This window comes from Anoplolepis gracilipes, chromosome 7 (genome assembly GCF_047496725.1).
Source record: "Anoplolepis gracilipes chromosome 7, ASM4749672v1, whole genome shotgun sequence".
NCBI classification, from domain to species: Eukaryota; Metazoa; Arthropoda; class Insecta; order Hymenoptera; family Formicidae; genus Anoplolepis; species Anoplolepis gracilipes.
The window spans coordinates 1,531,605-1,548,108 of NC_132976.1; the positions used below are offsets into that span (position 1 = coordinate 1,531,605).

The 16,504-nt window shown below is 27.5% G+C and overlaps 3 protein-coding genes across 3 annotated transcripts; 1 reads left to right on the top strand and 2 right to left on the bottom strand.

The window, feature by feature from the left end:
• Window positions 1-534: 534 nt before the first annotated feature.
• Sym (symplekin scaffold protein) lies at window positions 535-6,796 on the bottom strand. Its single transcript, XM_072896816.1, has 16 exons — window positions 6,458-6,796; window positions 5,696-5,892; window positions 5,377-5,610; window positions 5,008-5,294; window positions 4,697-4,926; window positions 4,436-4,621; window positions 3,911-4,356; window positions 3,502-3,774; window positions 3,134-3,317; window positions 2,794-3,035; window positions 2,460-2,638; window positions 2,222-2,382; window positions 1,994-2,129; window positions 1,499-1,863; window positions 1,173-1,250; window positions 535-1,036 (listed from the first exon to the last, which is right to left on the bottom strand). The coding sequence occupies exons 1-16, from the start codon at window positions 6,509-6,511 to the stop codon at window positions 950-952; spliced, it is 3,339 nt and encodes a 1,112-aa protein (XP_072752917.1). The 5' UTR covers window positions 6,512-6,796; the 3' UTR covers window positions 535-949.
• Window positions 6,797-6,830: 34 nt separating this feature from the next.
• LOC140668140 (ketohexokinase) lies at window positions 6,831-12,793 on the top strand. The gene is made up of 5 exons (XM_072896830.1): window positions 6,831-6,973; window positions 7,566-7,946; window positions 8,840-9,167; window positions 9,234-9,496; window positions 9,566-12,793. Exons 2-5 carry the CDS (start codon window positions 7,789-7,791, stop codon window positions 10,008-10,010), a joined length of 1,194 nt encoding a protein of 397 aa, XP_072752931.1. The 5' UTR covers window positions 6,831-6,973; window positions 7,566-7,788; the 3' UTR covers window positions 10,011-12,793.
• Window positions 10,352-15,483, bottom strand: LOC140668141 (short-chain dehydrogenase/reductase family 16C member 6-like). Its single transcript, XM_072896831.1, has 8 exons — window positions 15,192-15,483; window positions 12,966-13,106; window positions 12,638-12,792; window positions 12,082-12,259; window positions 11,638-11,767; window positions 11,386-11,512; window positions 11,140-11,265; window positions 10,352-10,853 (listed from the first exon to the last, which is right to left on the bottom strand). The coding sequence occupies exons 2-8, from the start codon at window positions 13,098-13,100 to the stop codon at window positions 10,781-10,783; spliced, it is 924 nt and encodes a 307-aa protein (XP_072752932.1). The 5' UTR covers window positions 13,101-13,106; window positions 15,192-15,483; the 3' UTR covers window positions 10,352-10,780.
• Between the last annotated feature and the right edge of the window lie 1,021 nt (window positions 15,484-16,504).

Genomic DNA, 16,504 nt, shown 5'->3' on the forward strand with positions numbered 1-16,504 from the left:
TATTTTTCATTCCAATGAAATATTATTTTTGTAATAATCGTGATGCAAGTTTTTAAACGTTTTTATATTACTGTAAAGTGACTGTTTTAAGTTGCCACATCACGCGAGCGAGCAAGCAAGTAATCGAAATGGTCGCTCGTAAATTTTAGTTTTAGAAAACTAAAATATAAATCTATAATATAAAAAAAAATTGTCACGTGAAGTAATAGATTTATTTTATTGATTTAGTTTCTTGTTCCCTAAAGTTTCCTAAAGTATGTATATTTTGTATGAAATATATCTGATAGATATATTATATTTTAGTTATCTTACAACACTAATATTTCTTTTCCTGTACATGTGTAACAATTAAAGCATAATATAAATAAACCTTTTCATCAAGACATTTATCACAAATATAAAAAAATTACTAGAGATTTTAAGAAATTGATATTTTTTTTTCAAGTATATTATCGAGATTATTGATAGTATTATTTATATATAAGAAGACTCAGATAGCACCCATACGCTCTATCACATTATATATTGAAATTAATATATAAAAATAGAGACAGTCAGATAAAGAGTGATTTAAAATTAACAACTACAAAATTAACATATAATATCGAATCAAAATTATATAAAAAATAATATTAATCACTCAAATTGCTATTTGGATCTTAATGTTTTATCTTAAAGTGTTTATGATTTTGTTTTTTCTGCACATTTAGTGCTAAATGTTAATTGAAGAAAGTTTCAAACTCAAAATTATACTCATTGTGAATACCTAATGAAGTTATCAATAAGGATCATTGTCAATGCAATGTGTAATATGTTGCTTACAGAGATAACAAAAAAATAAAATAAAATAAAAATAATTTACTGTACGAATTATTGTGTGGATTCGTTAAACATTAGGATAGTCGGTAGACGATGCTTCTGATCCTAATACTGGAAGAATGACTTTATGCTAATCTAAACCGGGAGGAGCTGGTTCCGAAAGATCAATTTCCATTGTATCTGGTTTTTGATCATTCGAAAAATCACCAGGTGGCGCCTGAAAGAAATTGATGAAGGAGATATTTTTGGGTCTCCCCAGTATATATATATATATATATTTATTTTAAAGAATTATATTATAAAGAAATGATTTTTAAAAAACTGTTCCTTTATATACAGGCATCTTTACTCACAATATCAAACTCATCGTGCATGTCACAGGGCACTTTACCCTGTATGACATCCATTATCGATTGTGGAATGTGTGCTTTCTGGAAAAAAATAAAATAAAATAAATATTGTATCTTAATAAAACATTCTTTTTTTTCTTTATTGGATTTCGAATTAATATAAATTATAGATATGTAGAATATTAATATTATTCACATTAAAGCTTCACTATATTTGAATTTAAGATATTTAATTTGCAATTTTATTTCAATATTTATTCATTTAATAAACTCAGTTATGTTAATAACTGAACTTTAAATGTGCGATAAAAATATACTAAGGAAGTTACCTGATTCTCGGCAAAAGCTTCAACATGGGTTAACAAAGGAGCGCGTAAGTTGCTGGCCATTCGGAGCGCCTCTGCCAACTGTGCCGGCGGCAATTGTAGAATAACGGCAAAACTTTGTGGTTGCGTGCGTTCGCAACATTTGACAAAGCCTTCCCATACTTTTGGCTGTTTCCATACTTGCTTCAAAATCAAACGCTGAAGTATGTTCATGACAAATCCACTTAGTCTAGGATAAAGAGCCAAACTCTGTATAACTGTACGCATCAGTAGTGTGGGTAGAGGTGTCATTTCCATAAGGTGTTGCATCACAACGGCAACTGTTTCTTGTGTATATGCTTGTTTTTCAGCAAAGCAAAGAGAAGTTGCTGTAAACCAGAGAAAATATATTCATAAAGTTTACATAAATACAATTTTTTTTCTAAATAAATTTAAATTTAATAACAAATTTTCTAAGTAAACAATATTCTCTTAAATGCTATACATAAAATAATTTACCTTTAATAACAGTTTTTAATTCAGCCTTGCTTGGATCTATATTATGTAGAGCTATTAATAATTCTGCAGGTGTAATGGGCGATGTATGAGGCACACCACTATCATTGTTATGTGTTCCAAGTAATCTATTAAATACCTTCAAAAAAAAATTATAAATATTTTTATTAATGATATTCTAGAATTTTATTTAAAATAGTGAATAAAATTATATTTTAAAGAAATTATTACCTCTTTTACAACAATAGGATTTAATTTTATCAATTTTGGAAGTGCAGCAATCACTTCTTTTTTTGTAAGTCCATTTAGAACAGGTATTAAAAATCTGACATCGGAGACTCTAGTTTGATATAATTCTCGTACCCTGGCTACCAATTCTGTACTTGGAGCAGCTGCACAAACAATATCATGTAAAATACAAATAAACAAAAATCGAACAAATATATTTTATCTATAAATAATAACATACATTTCTCTGTAAGGATATGTATAATCCTTGTGACTAAAGTTTCAGATCCTTTCGGACAATTCTCAACAAGCGCGAGCAGTTGTGGACTACCCATACCTAAAGATCTCACTGGTCCTTCTACTAGTCTTAATACAATACGTTTCACATCTGCTGCCATTGATGTATACACTCTTGCTAACCTGTCATTACAAAAAGCATATAATTATGAGAATATACATACATATTCATTTTCACACAAAGAGAGATATATTTCATATGCATGTGTATTTAATAATAATAAAAAAAAAAAATATATATATATATATGCTTTAATTGCTTTACTTTTTTTACTTACTCATGAATGAGATCTTGATGTTCAGTAAGAAGAGCAAGATATAAACCTAAACAAGCACGTGTAGTTGATTCTGTCCATTGGCTCTCAATCTGCGGTCTTCCTCTATCTTGTCCAAAAACAATTTCAGGTGGGTTATGAAGACGTAAAAAGCCTAGATATAGAACTGCATATTCCTCAATCAATTTACTTAATTCTGGCCTACTATACAACTGACAGACTAATTGTATCGCAGCCTCCCGTATCTATTAATATAAATATGTTTTATGTAGTATTATTTATATTTATACATATTATGCATGTGTAATATATAAGATTTTAATATATTTATTTAGAATCTTACTGTATTGTTTTCATGTCCGGTATGGCATAATAAGACATTTAAAAATACCAGTTGTTTCGTGGGTCTACGCACTACCATTTCTTTCAGAAGCTGCAATGGTGCAAGACCTCTAGTTTCTTCAGATGATACCATTTTTAAGGCCTCTACAGCATCTTCGGTTATTAGTGGTGCCTCCAGATATAATCTTTCGTAAAAAAAAAAAAAAAAAAAAAAAATATATACATATATATATATATATTAGTATTATAATAATTTAGGTACTGATACATTTACATTTTTCTTTCTTATACATTTTCACACTTTTATATATATATATATATATATATATGTGTGTGTATATATATAAGCACAAAAATGTAATATATTACCTGGATAACAATGTATCGCGATCTTTACCCTGAATTAAATCGATCGCCGACACTAAAGTGCATAATAAAAAGTTGTATGCTTGATGTGGAGCTTCCTGTGGTTTTGTACACAATGTAGTCCGCCTTTGAAATCCCTGTAACAATGCATACTCTTCATATAGCCAACCTAGTGCTAAATCTAATCGATTTCGCATATCGTCGGTAATATATCGCAGCACAGCTTCCTTAATATAAGGATTAAAAGTAGCTGCCAGAGTAGTCAGAATTTTAGATCTGTAACATACAGTAAAAAAAAAGGATTAATAAAAATATTAAAGAGAACAATATATATTATACATGAGAATCTATGTGTTATATTATACATGAGAATCTATGTTATCACTATCTGAATTTTTCATTTTGTTATTACCTTATAGCGGCTACGCCACCGAGAACTGCAGTCTTTTCCGAAAGTAATATTCGATTAACTGCCATCAATAACATTCGCTCTTTAGTTTCCTTTGAAAGTGGCTTTGTCACTTCAGTTAATTTTAATGCCTTCAAACGATTTCTAGCTTTTGCAAGAGATTTCTCATGAGCTTCCAACGATGCTTTCGCTTCCTTCTCCTTCTCGCGATCTTTTTCGCGTTTACGCTCACGCTTTGCCTCAGCTACGCTAATGGTGGGATTCTTAATTAAATCTTCCATTACAGCATCTTCTTCCTTGGTATCTTTTTTATGTTTTTTCGCTTTAGTTTGTTTGATTTGCGCTGCTAAAAGTTTAGCAATTGTTTGACGTTGTATATTAATGTCAGTAGTTGCAGTAGGTTGATATTCTCTTTGGAAAATTGTTGTCATAGTATCTGGTACCCATGCCTGTTAAATACAGCCATTTAATAAATTAAGATACATTTTAATAGCTTAAATTTTATATGAAGCAACTCGTAATACATACCATACTGTCCATCACTAAATCTGTTGCAATCTCTACACTGAGTCTTTCAGCAATAAAACTTTCAGAAAGTTCAATTAATTCTGGTAATTTAAATGTAGGAAGAAGACTTGACGCTGTCTCTGCTTCGTCGGATATTAGAGCCATATCAATCTTTGCTCGCTTTGCAGCACTAGCAGCTGCTATCTCCTACACGTGACAAAAAATTTTTAAGAATTATACAAACAATAAACAGAAAATATGTTCCTTAAGAATCCCATATACCTGTTGACGTTTTTTTATCCGACGAACATCTTCCGGTTTTGGATAGGCCTTAATAATTTCCTGCTCTTTCGCTCCAAGTTGTGCCAATTGTTTAGCTATGGTTGAAGCATATTCAATACTAGCAGGATGTTTTATTAATCCGAGAAGCGTAAGTTTCAATTGTTTTTGCACACTGGTTACTTGAGAGTCAGATAGCGTTGGCGGAAGATCATGTTGCAACCTCTGTAAAGCTGTACATTACATCATTAAATTTTATGCAGAAATGTATGAAAAAAACAGCAAATATATAATATATAAAAATAGATATATACCTTGAATTACATTTGGCATAAACTGTGGCCTCATTTTGGCAATTAACGCCAATGATCCCATGCATGTCATTAAATTGACACTACTAACATGTGGAGATCCATGAAACTTAATCAACAAATCCATAACGTGATTTGCTTCTTCTTCTAATTTCCTTCTACGAGCTATTTTCAATGTTAGCGGAATATCTTCGAGAGAAAAGTCATCAGGTTTCTTTGGACAGTCAGGATCTGGATATGTCTGTATTAATATTACGCCCTCAAGAAACTTTACAGCTTGTGTTCTTATCCTGAAATTTAAAATATTTTAACAATATTAGATCTAGCCTAATGATAAAAATGCTCTTTATGATTATTTTTAATTTTACTCACCCATCGTTATCACTGTCAATCATGTTTATAATTTGAACTTTGAGAGCGCTTAGTTGAGTCCATGCCAATTCCATATCTGGTGTAACAACAGTAGCGCTAGCAATCCATTTAAGAGCAGCTCTAAGAATTCTACCACTAGCTCTAAGCGCACGTTTAGCCACAGCCGATGTTTCATCCGATGCTAATGTAAGAAGTATTTGAACTATACGAGGAATTACTTCTGGTTGTTTTATTCTAAAAAAAAAAATAAAATATATATTAAAAAATTATTTATCAATATTTTTTGTGCATAATAATAGATAAATTTAATGATAGTAACCCAGCTTCTTCGATAAATCCTGTAATGGTTTTTCTGACTTCAGCACTTCTATTTATCGAAAATTGAAGAACATCGTCCAAGTAAAGCTCTAACAAATGTGGTTCTTTATTCAATAAAAACTCTTGTATTTTACATATATTTGCAACCTTAACTTCTTCAGCGAGGCTCATGGAAGCCTCGTTTATCCATTCAACAATCTGCGCATACAATAAAATATATTTAAAAAATTATATATTAAAATGTTTCAATATAAAAGATAAATTATCTCATACACAATTACTTGGATATTTAGATAATTAGACAAATTCTTGTAATATTCTACTTAAATACTATTGAAAAAAGCTAACTTTAAAACAAATTTAACAATAATTTCTCTCCTCTTTAGTTTTAATATAGACCATTATAAATTTGCTATACATTAAATCAAATATTGAAATATTTTATTTTTACAGAGCATCATGCATTCGCAACAATTTGTCATTGACATTTGCGAGTGACAGAACCAAAAAATACGTGTGTATGTGTGTGTGTACAAACGTCTTTGAGTTCGTGCATAATGTTTACATAAGGTTTGCCATCAAGGGGCATGTAATTTTATCACAGAGTGCAAAAAAGCAGCTTTTTGCGTTTTCTCTCGATTAAACGAATGCATAATGCGGAAAACGTGTCGTCGAAAAAGATACGACGAGATTGTCATTTCGCCGACAGACTACGCGCGATAGACGGCGAGATGCGAAATTTTGACATGAACAAGCCACTAACCAAATCGCCCGGTTCCTTTTCCGGTTCGGATCTTCTATGCAAACGTGGATCCATCGTGGATCGTTGTTTACATACGAACAGACGGCAACGAAATTTTAACACGGAATTTCAACACGCAATTATACGCGCCAGCGAAGCGCGAATTTCTCGAGCCACGTGTGTAAACGCATGTGTTCAACGTGACGAGGCGGATATTATCGATACGTCAAAGTCCTCGTCGCGCTTAATCGTATATAATATAATGCAAATGTCCGTCACGATATCGTAAGGTTTAGAGGTAATTTTGAACGACAGATATCGGGTATCGTGCGATGTACGATGTGCTAAAAGCTCGATTTCGTCGCCATCTTGGTAATTCGATCACCGTTCGTTTATTCATAACCTTTATTCTCCTCCTCACTCCTCGCACTTCCTCTGACAATTGTAGGCGCAAAAATTTGAATGATTACGTACGCGACAATATATATTATTGTTGCTAATACGCATACATACAAGAGATAATTGTTTAAAATAATGGTAATTTCGTTAATTTATATGTCAAGGAATATTTATATATACATTTATATATACATATAAAAACATGTATAAATAATATATATGATTATATATTATTAAATATGTGTATATAATGTATTCTTTCTTTCATGTGTATTTTCTATTAATTTATATGTAGAAAAATAATAAGAAAAACTATTTAAGAATTATTTTTACATTGTTTTTTAGAAGAAATAAATAAGTTTGCATTCGTATATGCAGTATTTTATATATATATATATGATTATACATAAATAATTTTGTTATATATAGCAACAATATGAAAATAATTTTTCCTGTACAAATAGAGAGTAAAAAAACAGATTTATATATATATATATATATATATATATATGACTATAAAATAGATAGATCTTTCTCGGGATGACATATGTATAATCAAAATAAAATATATATGTAAATTAAATGACGATAAAAAAGAGACTATAATCTCCATTTATTTGCAATCATATGCATATCTATATACATACGTCATATAGGATCATGGATCATGGGTTCATGCGATAGTCATGAACGTACAAAAAAAAATAAAATCAAGCATTTTTTATTTAAGATTTACGATTGGTTGACTTCTTCTCTAAAGTGTATACACTTCTTCTTGGACGATCTATGTAAATTTATGTGGACAGGCCCTAAAAATTGATTAAAATCAGACGGGTGGCCGCAAACAACGTGTACATATATATTCACGTGGGTAACGTCAAATTCTTGTCGTACAGTGTTCGGAAAAAAAAGAAATTCTTGACACACACATTCTTGGCTGTTGAATTATTAATATGACGTCGAATCCGGAGACTGACTTTCGTGAAAAGGTCATCGATGATTCCACCAGCCTAACGGAATTCAATATGCCGAAGATCTTATGTGTGGGACGTACCTGTCTTGACATCGTTCAAACTTGCCAGCAGTTCCCGGCGGAGGATTCCACTCAAAGGTATGGCATTTATTCGCGCCCAATTCAAATAAATTTACCACGAATAAGCGCACGAAAATTTTTCGTTGGTTACGTCTTTGTATCTGTGATATACCGCCGACCACCGTGTATAAATTCCATGTTGGTCATTATCGTTGAATATTTTTTTTCCAACTATTTTTTTTTTAGACAGGTAATATTTCAACATTTAAATGTACATAAAATTTCAATATAATATATATTAACATATTTTTTCTTTTTATGTAATATGTTAGATTTTTTTTTCATATAATTATAAAAAATCGATGTATATTACTAACTACTAATAAGAATATTAAGAGAAAAAATTCTGAGAAAAATTATTTTATTATTTTTTCTGGATACATACTACTGTTATTTTTTTGATGCTTTTTTTTTTACCTCAAGATAAAAAATCAAAGCAAGTTTTTTGTATTATATATATATATATATATATATATATATACATATATATATATATATAATACAAAAAACTTGCTTTGATTTTTTATCTTGAGGTAAAAAAAAAGCATCAAAAAAATAACAGTAGTAATGAATTTTACAATATTTATGACTATTATATATGTGAGATAAATGGTATTATGTTGAACTTTAACCTAATGATCTTTGCAAGAATACTATTTTTTTTCTTTTAAATAATAAGCATTTTTTTGGAAGCGTTATGTTTTATTTTATGTAAATTAGCAGCATCTATTTTCATAGGAGAAAGTTTTATCAATATTATACTGTTTATTATAATTTTTTATTTATGTTGGAAAAATAATTCACATAAAATTGTTATAGTCTTTTAATATCTGATTTAAACACATTTTTAATTTCTTATTGTTTTTATTTTATTATTTTTATTTTTTATTGTAATATAATATACTTTTCAGATCTATCGATTATAGATGGCAAAGAGGAGGCAATGCATCAAACACTTGTACTGTATTATCATTGCTAGGACAGTCTTGTGAGCTTTTGGCTTGTTTAAGCGCAGATGAACATAACAACAATTTTATGCAAAATGATCTACATAAATATAAAATTGATTATTCTCACTGTCCTATACTAAAAGGCGTTGATTGTCCTATTGCAACTATTATACTGAGTTTAAATACTGGGACTCGCACAATTATATATCACAATCAAAATTTGCCAGAATTGACAATAAAGAACTTTGAACAACTAAATTTGGCAGAATACAGCTGGATTCACTTTGAAGTATGTTTTATAATGTAAATGAGATAAATTTTTATATAATTGAAACAAAACATTTTATGTCATTAGGGAAGAAATATAGATCAAATGTTGCTTATGATACAACATATAGAAAATTATAATAATTCATTAAATAGCACGCATGAGCTCAGTAAGAAACATATGCCAATTACGATTAGTATGGAGCTAGAAAATCCCAAATCAAGTTCCAGATTACTGGATCTATTGTCGTATGCTGATGTGACATTTATAGCAAAAGATTTTGCTAAGAACCAAGGTTTCAATAACATGAAGGAAGTAATACATACTATTGGCCAGGATGTCAGACTTAGGTAAGAAATACAAATAATTTGTTAGTATTTATATATGAAATATGACATTTAAAAGATAATTATTTTTAGAGGAGCTATTATTTGTGCTTGGGGAGAGGAAGGTGCAATTGCTCGTACTCCATGCGGGGGGAGAGTACAATCTCCAGCTTTCCCACCACATAAGGTAATCGATACTTTGGGAGCAGGTGATACATTTAATGCAGGTGTTTTATATTATTTAAATAAAAGTAAAATAGAATTTATACATAAAGGCAAGCCAACTTATGCAAATGATACTAATAAATTATGTGATGGTACTATTGGTGGTAGCACAGTAGTCAGACAAGGTAAAGATAAATATCTCAATATAGAAAATGTGGAATATAATCGAACAAAATTTATTGATGAAATAACTTTACAAGAGGCTATCAAATTTGCATGCTGTATTGCTGGTACAAAAGTCGGTTCGAGAGGTTATGAGTGTCTTGCAAATTTTTCTCCTAATCAGATTTCACAACTCGATTCGTCAACTTAGCAGTAAATATTTTCAATATATATTGTATATTTATGCATTATCGTGGATTTTAGTAAGTGCAATATATAACTTGCATTTTATATGTTTATATGTATAATACAATTTAAATTTTGAAAAACTGACATATATGTGTGTGTGTGTGTGTTTCTGTTCGTGTATGCAAATGATTACATATGTATATACCTAATATTAACATATTTTATTAAGTTAAGCGATAATTATAACTTATATATTCATTTGTTGTGTAGTTTAAACTTTGCAAATATATATATGTATGTTTTGTTATAAAAATTATAAATAGCATGCTAATGCTTGTGTTTGCTGCAATAACTAGAAACGAATTTTATTCATTCTTTATTTTTTTATTATCTAAAATTTTTAAAATTTACATTATTTCTCTTTCCACTGTGTATACATTGCGGGAATAACTTTCAATTATCTTGGAATTTTATCTCCGTATTTTAAAAGTAATTATATTATCTTATATGATTTGAACACTAATAAGTTTTTTGTAAATAATGGAGAATATATACAATACACGTATGATATTTAATAATAAAATATCGAATAAAACAAACACCAAAAAACAAAATAAATGCAATATAATGAAATAAAAAGTAAAATAAAATACAAATACCTGTATTTTTGTATTATTGTATTGCAATAATGTACAAAAATTGAGATAATTGTATTATCACGATATCTTTCTTTTTTGTCATAAATCTTCGAAAATTTGATGTATTATTATAACTGCGCTATTTTCATATCGATTAACTATCTTCGGGATAAATACCAGTGTCAAAAAAGTCTTTTATACTCTCTTGTGCTTTGTAGGGTAATAATCTGAAAAAATTAAATTATATTAAAGAATATCTACCTGTTTTAATATCTAAAATAATTTAAAATATAATATCGAATTGCAGAATGTGAAATTATGTTTTAAGTTATTGTATTTATGTAATATATGAATTTTTGCTATGCATACTGCACATAATGCAAATTAATTTTTACTCTTATATTTAAAATTTGTTGACTTTAAGACAAATTTTGTGCACTAAATATTGCGCAATCTACGCTTCTATATATATTTTTTACATACAAATTTATCACTATAAATATTGCATTTTACCTAGCAATTGCAATGCCAAATAACCAAAATGATGGTATAGATAATTCAATTATGTTTTGCCGTTGAGCATTAATTATTTGTGTAGCTACGTCTTTTGGCGAATTTAATGTCAAAATGCTTGAAAACCTAGAAGAAAAAAGTGAAACAGAAATATTTATTATTTATCTTAAAATAAATGAGTTTCTTATATTTGCGTTTGCGATTGCATATACTCATTTTGTTGTAATAATTTCATCTTAAAATTACATTTTATTTATTTTGGGCTTTTTGCAAAGTCCCGTATCTACCATGTAAGGAAATATGGTAGAGAATTTGATTAAAGATTTTCCTTTGCTAGATATTCGTAACTCTTCTTTAAGTGTTTCCATAAAGCCTAAAAAATAAAAACGTTTAAAAAAGTAACGTTTTTTCAAGTTGAGTCAATTATTTCGAGTAAAATTATTGAAGAAAAAAAAATAATTACAACATCTCTAGTATGAAATCATAAAAAAAATTTACCTTTAACTGCATATTTCGTAGCGCTATAAGGCACTAAATTAGGAGTTCCTACAAGTCCTGTTATCGATGAAATTGCAACGATATGACCTCGATTTTTTTTAATCATGCTTGGTAAAAATGCTTGTGTTATCTGCAAATAATCGAATACTATATCATATAGTATATCATATAATAGTATATCGAATACTAAATTAATAGTTTGCGGGGACGCATATATATATATATATATATATATATATATATATTATGGCCGTATAAATTTTTTGTATTTTTAATATAAGCAATGATTGAATTAAATTTTGTGTCATTCTGGAGTACTATAATTATATTTGTGTAACCGAAAAATATAAAATAAAAATAATATTATTATTCTTTCAGAAACGGAAAGCTAATTTAATATTCATACTTTTAACTTATCATAATCATTATAATTTAATTTCTTACCCAAATATATCCTATTATATTAATGTCAAAAAGTCGCCTGATCTGATTATTTGTATAATTTAGAAATGAGTAGCAAGGCATTATACCAGCATTGTTAATTAAAATAGTGACGTCACCGACTTCTTGCTTCACTTTTTTGGTTACTTCAAAAACTTGTTCTCTATTGGATACATCACATCTGTAGAGAGGTTAAATTTTGATTATTATCAATCATACAACATTATTATATACATATATGCATATATATCATATGTAAATGAAAATATGTAAAAAATATGATATAACAGCATTTATTCTACTAACTCAGCCTTTTAGTTTATATTGAGTGATTAATTGTTATACAATTAGTAGTGATGTAACATTTTATCGTCATATCATCTAATGACATGTTGTTAGTAATAATTGGAATATTTGTCATATAGCAAAAGACCTTGTCTTTCATATTCTACCAAGTTAAAAAATTTTTAACTATTATACATATAAAAAGTAATGATCAGATTCTTTGATTAAAATATGTAAGAAACAAGTAAGGCTTTTATACAAAAAAGTAACATACTGATACGTATACATCGGATATGTCGTTAGTTCCATAATCTCTTGTGCCGTCTTCTCATTTAATTCCTGATTCACATCTAAACCTACAACTGTTGCACCCAACTGCGCGTACTGAATCGCCAACTCTTTTCCTATACCGTGTCCCGTACCTGTTATCTATTGCATATAATATATAAGTATAGAGAAATGAGACTAAAAATATATGTTCACGTTGCAATATTTTTGCATTGTCCTTTTTTGTCAATTTCAAGTTTTTAAAAATTGATATCTTTCATTTCTTTGATTATGCGAATTTTTAATGCATCTACAGGTATAAATTTTTTACGTACCAAAACAATCTCGCCAAGCACGCTCTTTTTTCCTACTTTAAATAACTTGTAATATATGTCCTCATATATGTAGTAAAGAATTAGCAAAAAAAGTTGTAATGTGTTTGCCAGAATATGCATGATCTTGGGTATCATGGTGCACTGAAAAATTAATAATTTTCTCGTACTTGGTTATGACTAATTAAAGACTAATTAACAACATATAAACGTTAGAAGCTGCGATAAAGTATATTCTTTGAACGATATATTAAATTGTTTTTAAAAACGTACATTGAAATTTAATGTTCTTTTGGCATTTAATTTTGTAATTTATAAATCTTTCACACATACACAAATAAAGATACGTATATTATTAGAAGTTTTGTAAAAAATAACTTTGAATATTTCTAAGTTTTATAAAATAGTTTACACATACTATTATTTGTCAGACTTGTTTGTAAAATATTTTGTTTGTCTGGATGGCTGTATGACTCTATTAATTCTTTTCTTAAGCCTTCTAAATTTTTTTCTTTTTATGTAGTTTATTTACATATCCGGCCAGAAAAGATCAAGGACAAAGTAATTGATTAGAAAGAAAGAAAAGAAGAATGTGACGTTATCGTAAAATACGTGAAATATATATAAATATACTTATATAAATAATACTTTATTAATTATATTTTAAAAATATATAAGTTTATATAAAAATTCATATTAAGAAATCAATAATTTTTTAAATAGTTACAAGATATTTCACAATTTATTTTGAAATATTACGTATAAAATATATAATATTTTGTTTAAACTATATATTAATTATTTCTCAATAATTTTAATATTTTAATATGCAAAAAGTAATGAAATTGATAAATTAATATACACACACACAAAAACATATAATTTATATAATTTTATTTTGAATTAGAATTTAGCGAATTATATGTTCGATACGATTACCGACATATTAATAAAAATTAGCCTCATTATAATTCAAAAGGTGAATAAAGCGTTTTGACTTTGTCGGATGATTTATGTTTGCGAATAACTTGTTTGTTTTTTATTTCATTTGGTTTTATTTTTTTGTCATGTTAATGCGCTGAAAAATCAAGCCAAAATGTCCGCTTTTTTATATTATTTCATAATTTCTTTGTCTTATTTCAATACGCCTTTAATATATTTTTATGATATTATATCTGTAATAAACTTTATGTACTTTTTTTATATTCTTAATTTTAATTTTTTTAAATGTTAAAACTACAGCTCTCCATATCTTACACTCATTTATTTATATTTTATTTTTAAAAATATGCTTATTTTAAAACTGCACATTGTCGATGCTATTTTTGTATGAACATATGATTATTAATCACAATTCTACTTATTATTCTATAAACAATTTATTGAATATTATAACGAAAGAGTGAGTTTAATTTGAAACACTGAAGATACAAGATATTTAATATTACATAATTATATAATTAAAATAAATAAATCGAAATAAATTATAAAATATCTCGAAAATTATTGATTTCTTAATATGGATTTTTATATAAAATATGATATATAATTATATCTGATTTTATTTTTAAAAAATAGGGAACTATTTGAATCTTTCTTTGTCTTTCACTAAAATAATCTGTTGACTATGAAATGGTCTTCAAAATAAAGTGAAAGAATTTAATTTGAAACACCGTTTTAAATAACCGTTATATTTGAAGGACACTGGAAAGATTAAAGTAAAAATTTGCAATGTTTAGATTATTTTACAAAACACATATATCGAAAGTTAAATGAATTTTGTAGCTACACGGAACAAAGACAAAAAGAAACAATGATTTAAAATTAAGGTAAAAACGATCAATATTTTTTAAGACTCAATGCATAATAGGGAAATTTTAGGATAATTTATTTTAATAAATATTTTCCTATTGTGTATTGAATCTAAATTTACATACACTTTACATAATTATTTACAATATAAAACATATATATATATATATATATATATATATATATATATATATATATATATATATATGAAATATAAAATGTATCTCTTCTTTTAGAATATTTTATGTTTATAAAGTAGATTTTTATAGAGATATTTTGCTTTTTCTCTTTAGGCTCGAGTGCTATAACACTGACTATTTTGCAAAGAGAAATCGTGAAAATTGAACGGATACCAATATTTAAACTTTCGACGAGTATCGTGACACTTTAATTATATTTCATTAGAATAATACTTACAAAATTTTTATGACTGTTGATGTTTAGAACTCAAACGTGTTTCTTTGTACGAACAAAAGCAAGAACTGACGAAGACGATTATGATAAGCTCGGCTATATATACGTGATTACAGTGCTCAGGACGATCGATCCGTTAACTGGAGGTTGTCCTTTGTTGTGTACTTTGTCGTTTAAATAACTATTTGTTTCTATTCTATTCACACGAAGCTAGGTGTTCGTCTTCGTAAAAGCGAAGGTGAAGGTTTCTACGTTGGTACTGTCTGGCGAATGTCCAGAAATGAACTGTCGCTCTCGTAGGAATTGCTTTTAATCTCAGGTTGGTGTACGTCTTACACACACATACACACATACGTTTTTACACTTCTGTTATGATGATGGTATTGCTGACGTCTCTAGATTGGTCCCATTTGAATTGTTGTTAAAGTAAAATATTTAAGGAATAACACTAAAAATGCGTATAAAAAATTTTAAAGTACTGTAATTTCAATTTTTTTCATGTATTTTCAAAGTCTTGTTCTGGATTCTAATAGTACAATACGTGATGTTGAGTACATAATTTGTCATAGTTGAAATAACAAATATCAATTTTATAAAGAGATTTTCCTAAAAATATTATTTTTTCAATTAACGTACTTAAAAACTATAAAAGATAGCGAAACAAATTAAAATAGTGAAAATATTTTTGTTTGAGTTATATTGTTATGGATGCGTACTTAATAAGCAATTCATACATGCTAATATCATTTATGAATACTTAATAAAAACTGAATTTCGAAATAAAGAATTGAGAAGTAGGAAACCCTCTTAATAATAATATTGCTTTTTATATTATGATTTCTTTCTAATTATATTTGATAGAAATATTATTCACTGTGTCAAGAAACAATCTCTTCATAAACTAATGCACAATAAAATCTGACTGCACTGATTAATATTTTTATTTATTTATATAGAGAATACATATTAAAAATTTTATATATATATATATATATATATATATATATATATGTATATATATGTATATAAAATACACATATAATTAATATAACACTACATCTCTATATCTCATTTTTTATTTAATTTTATTTATTTATGACATTTCTATTTCTTTTTGAATTACCTCTTGATTATATTATTAGTAACATAAAGAAAAAAAGAAAATTCTCTTTTTTTACATTGTTATTGTAATTTGTATCATTTGGTAAAAATAAATTCATACATATCTTAAGATTCACTCCAAATTCCAAAATAGAATCATCAAAATATCTCAAGATGTCCTCGATATGATATTATAATTATATGTTTATAAGATG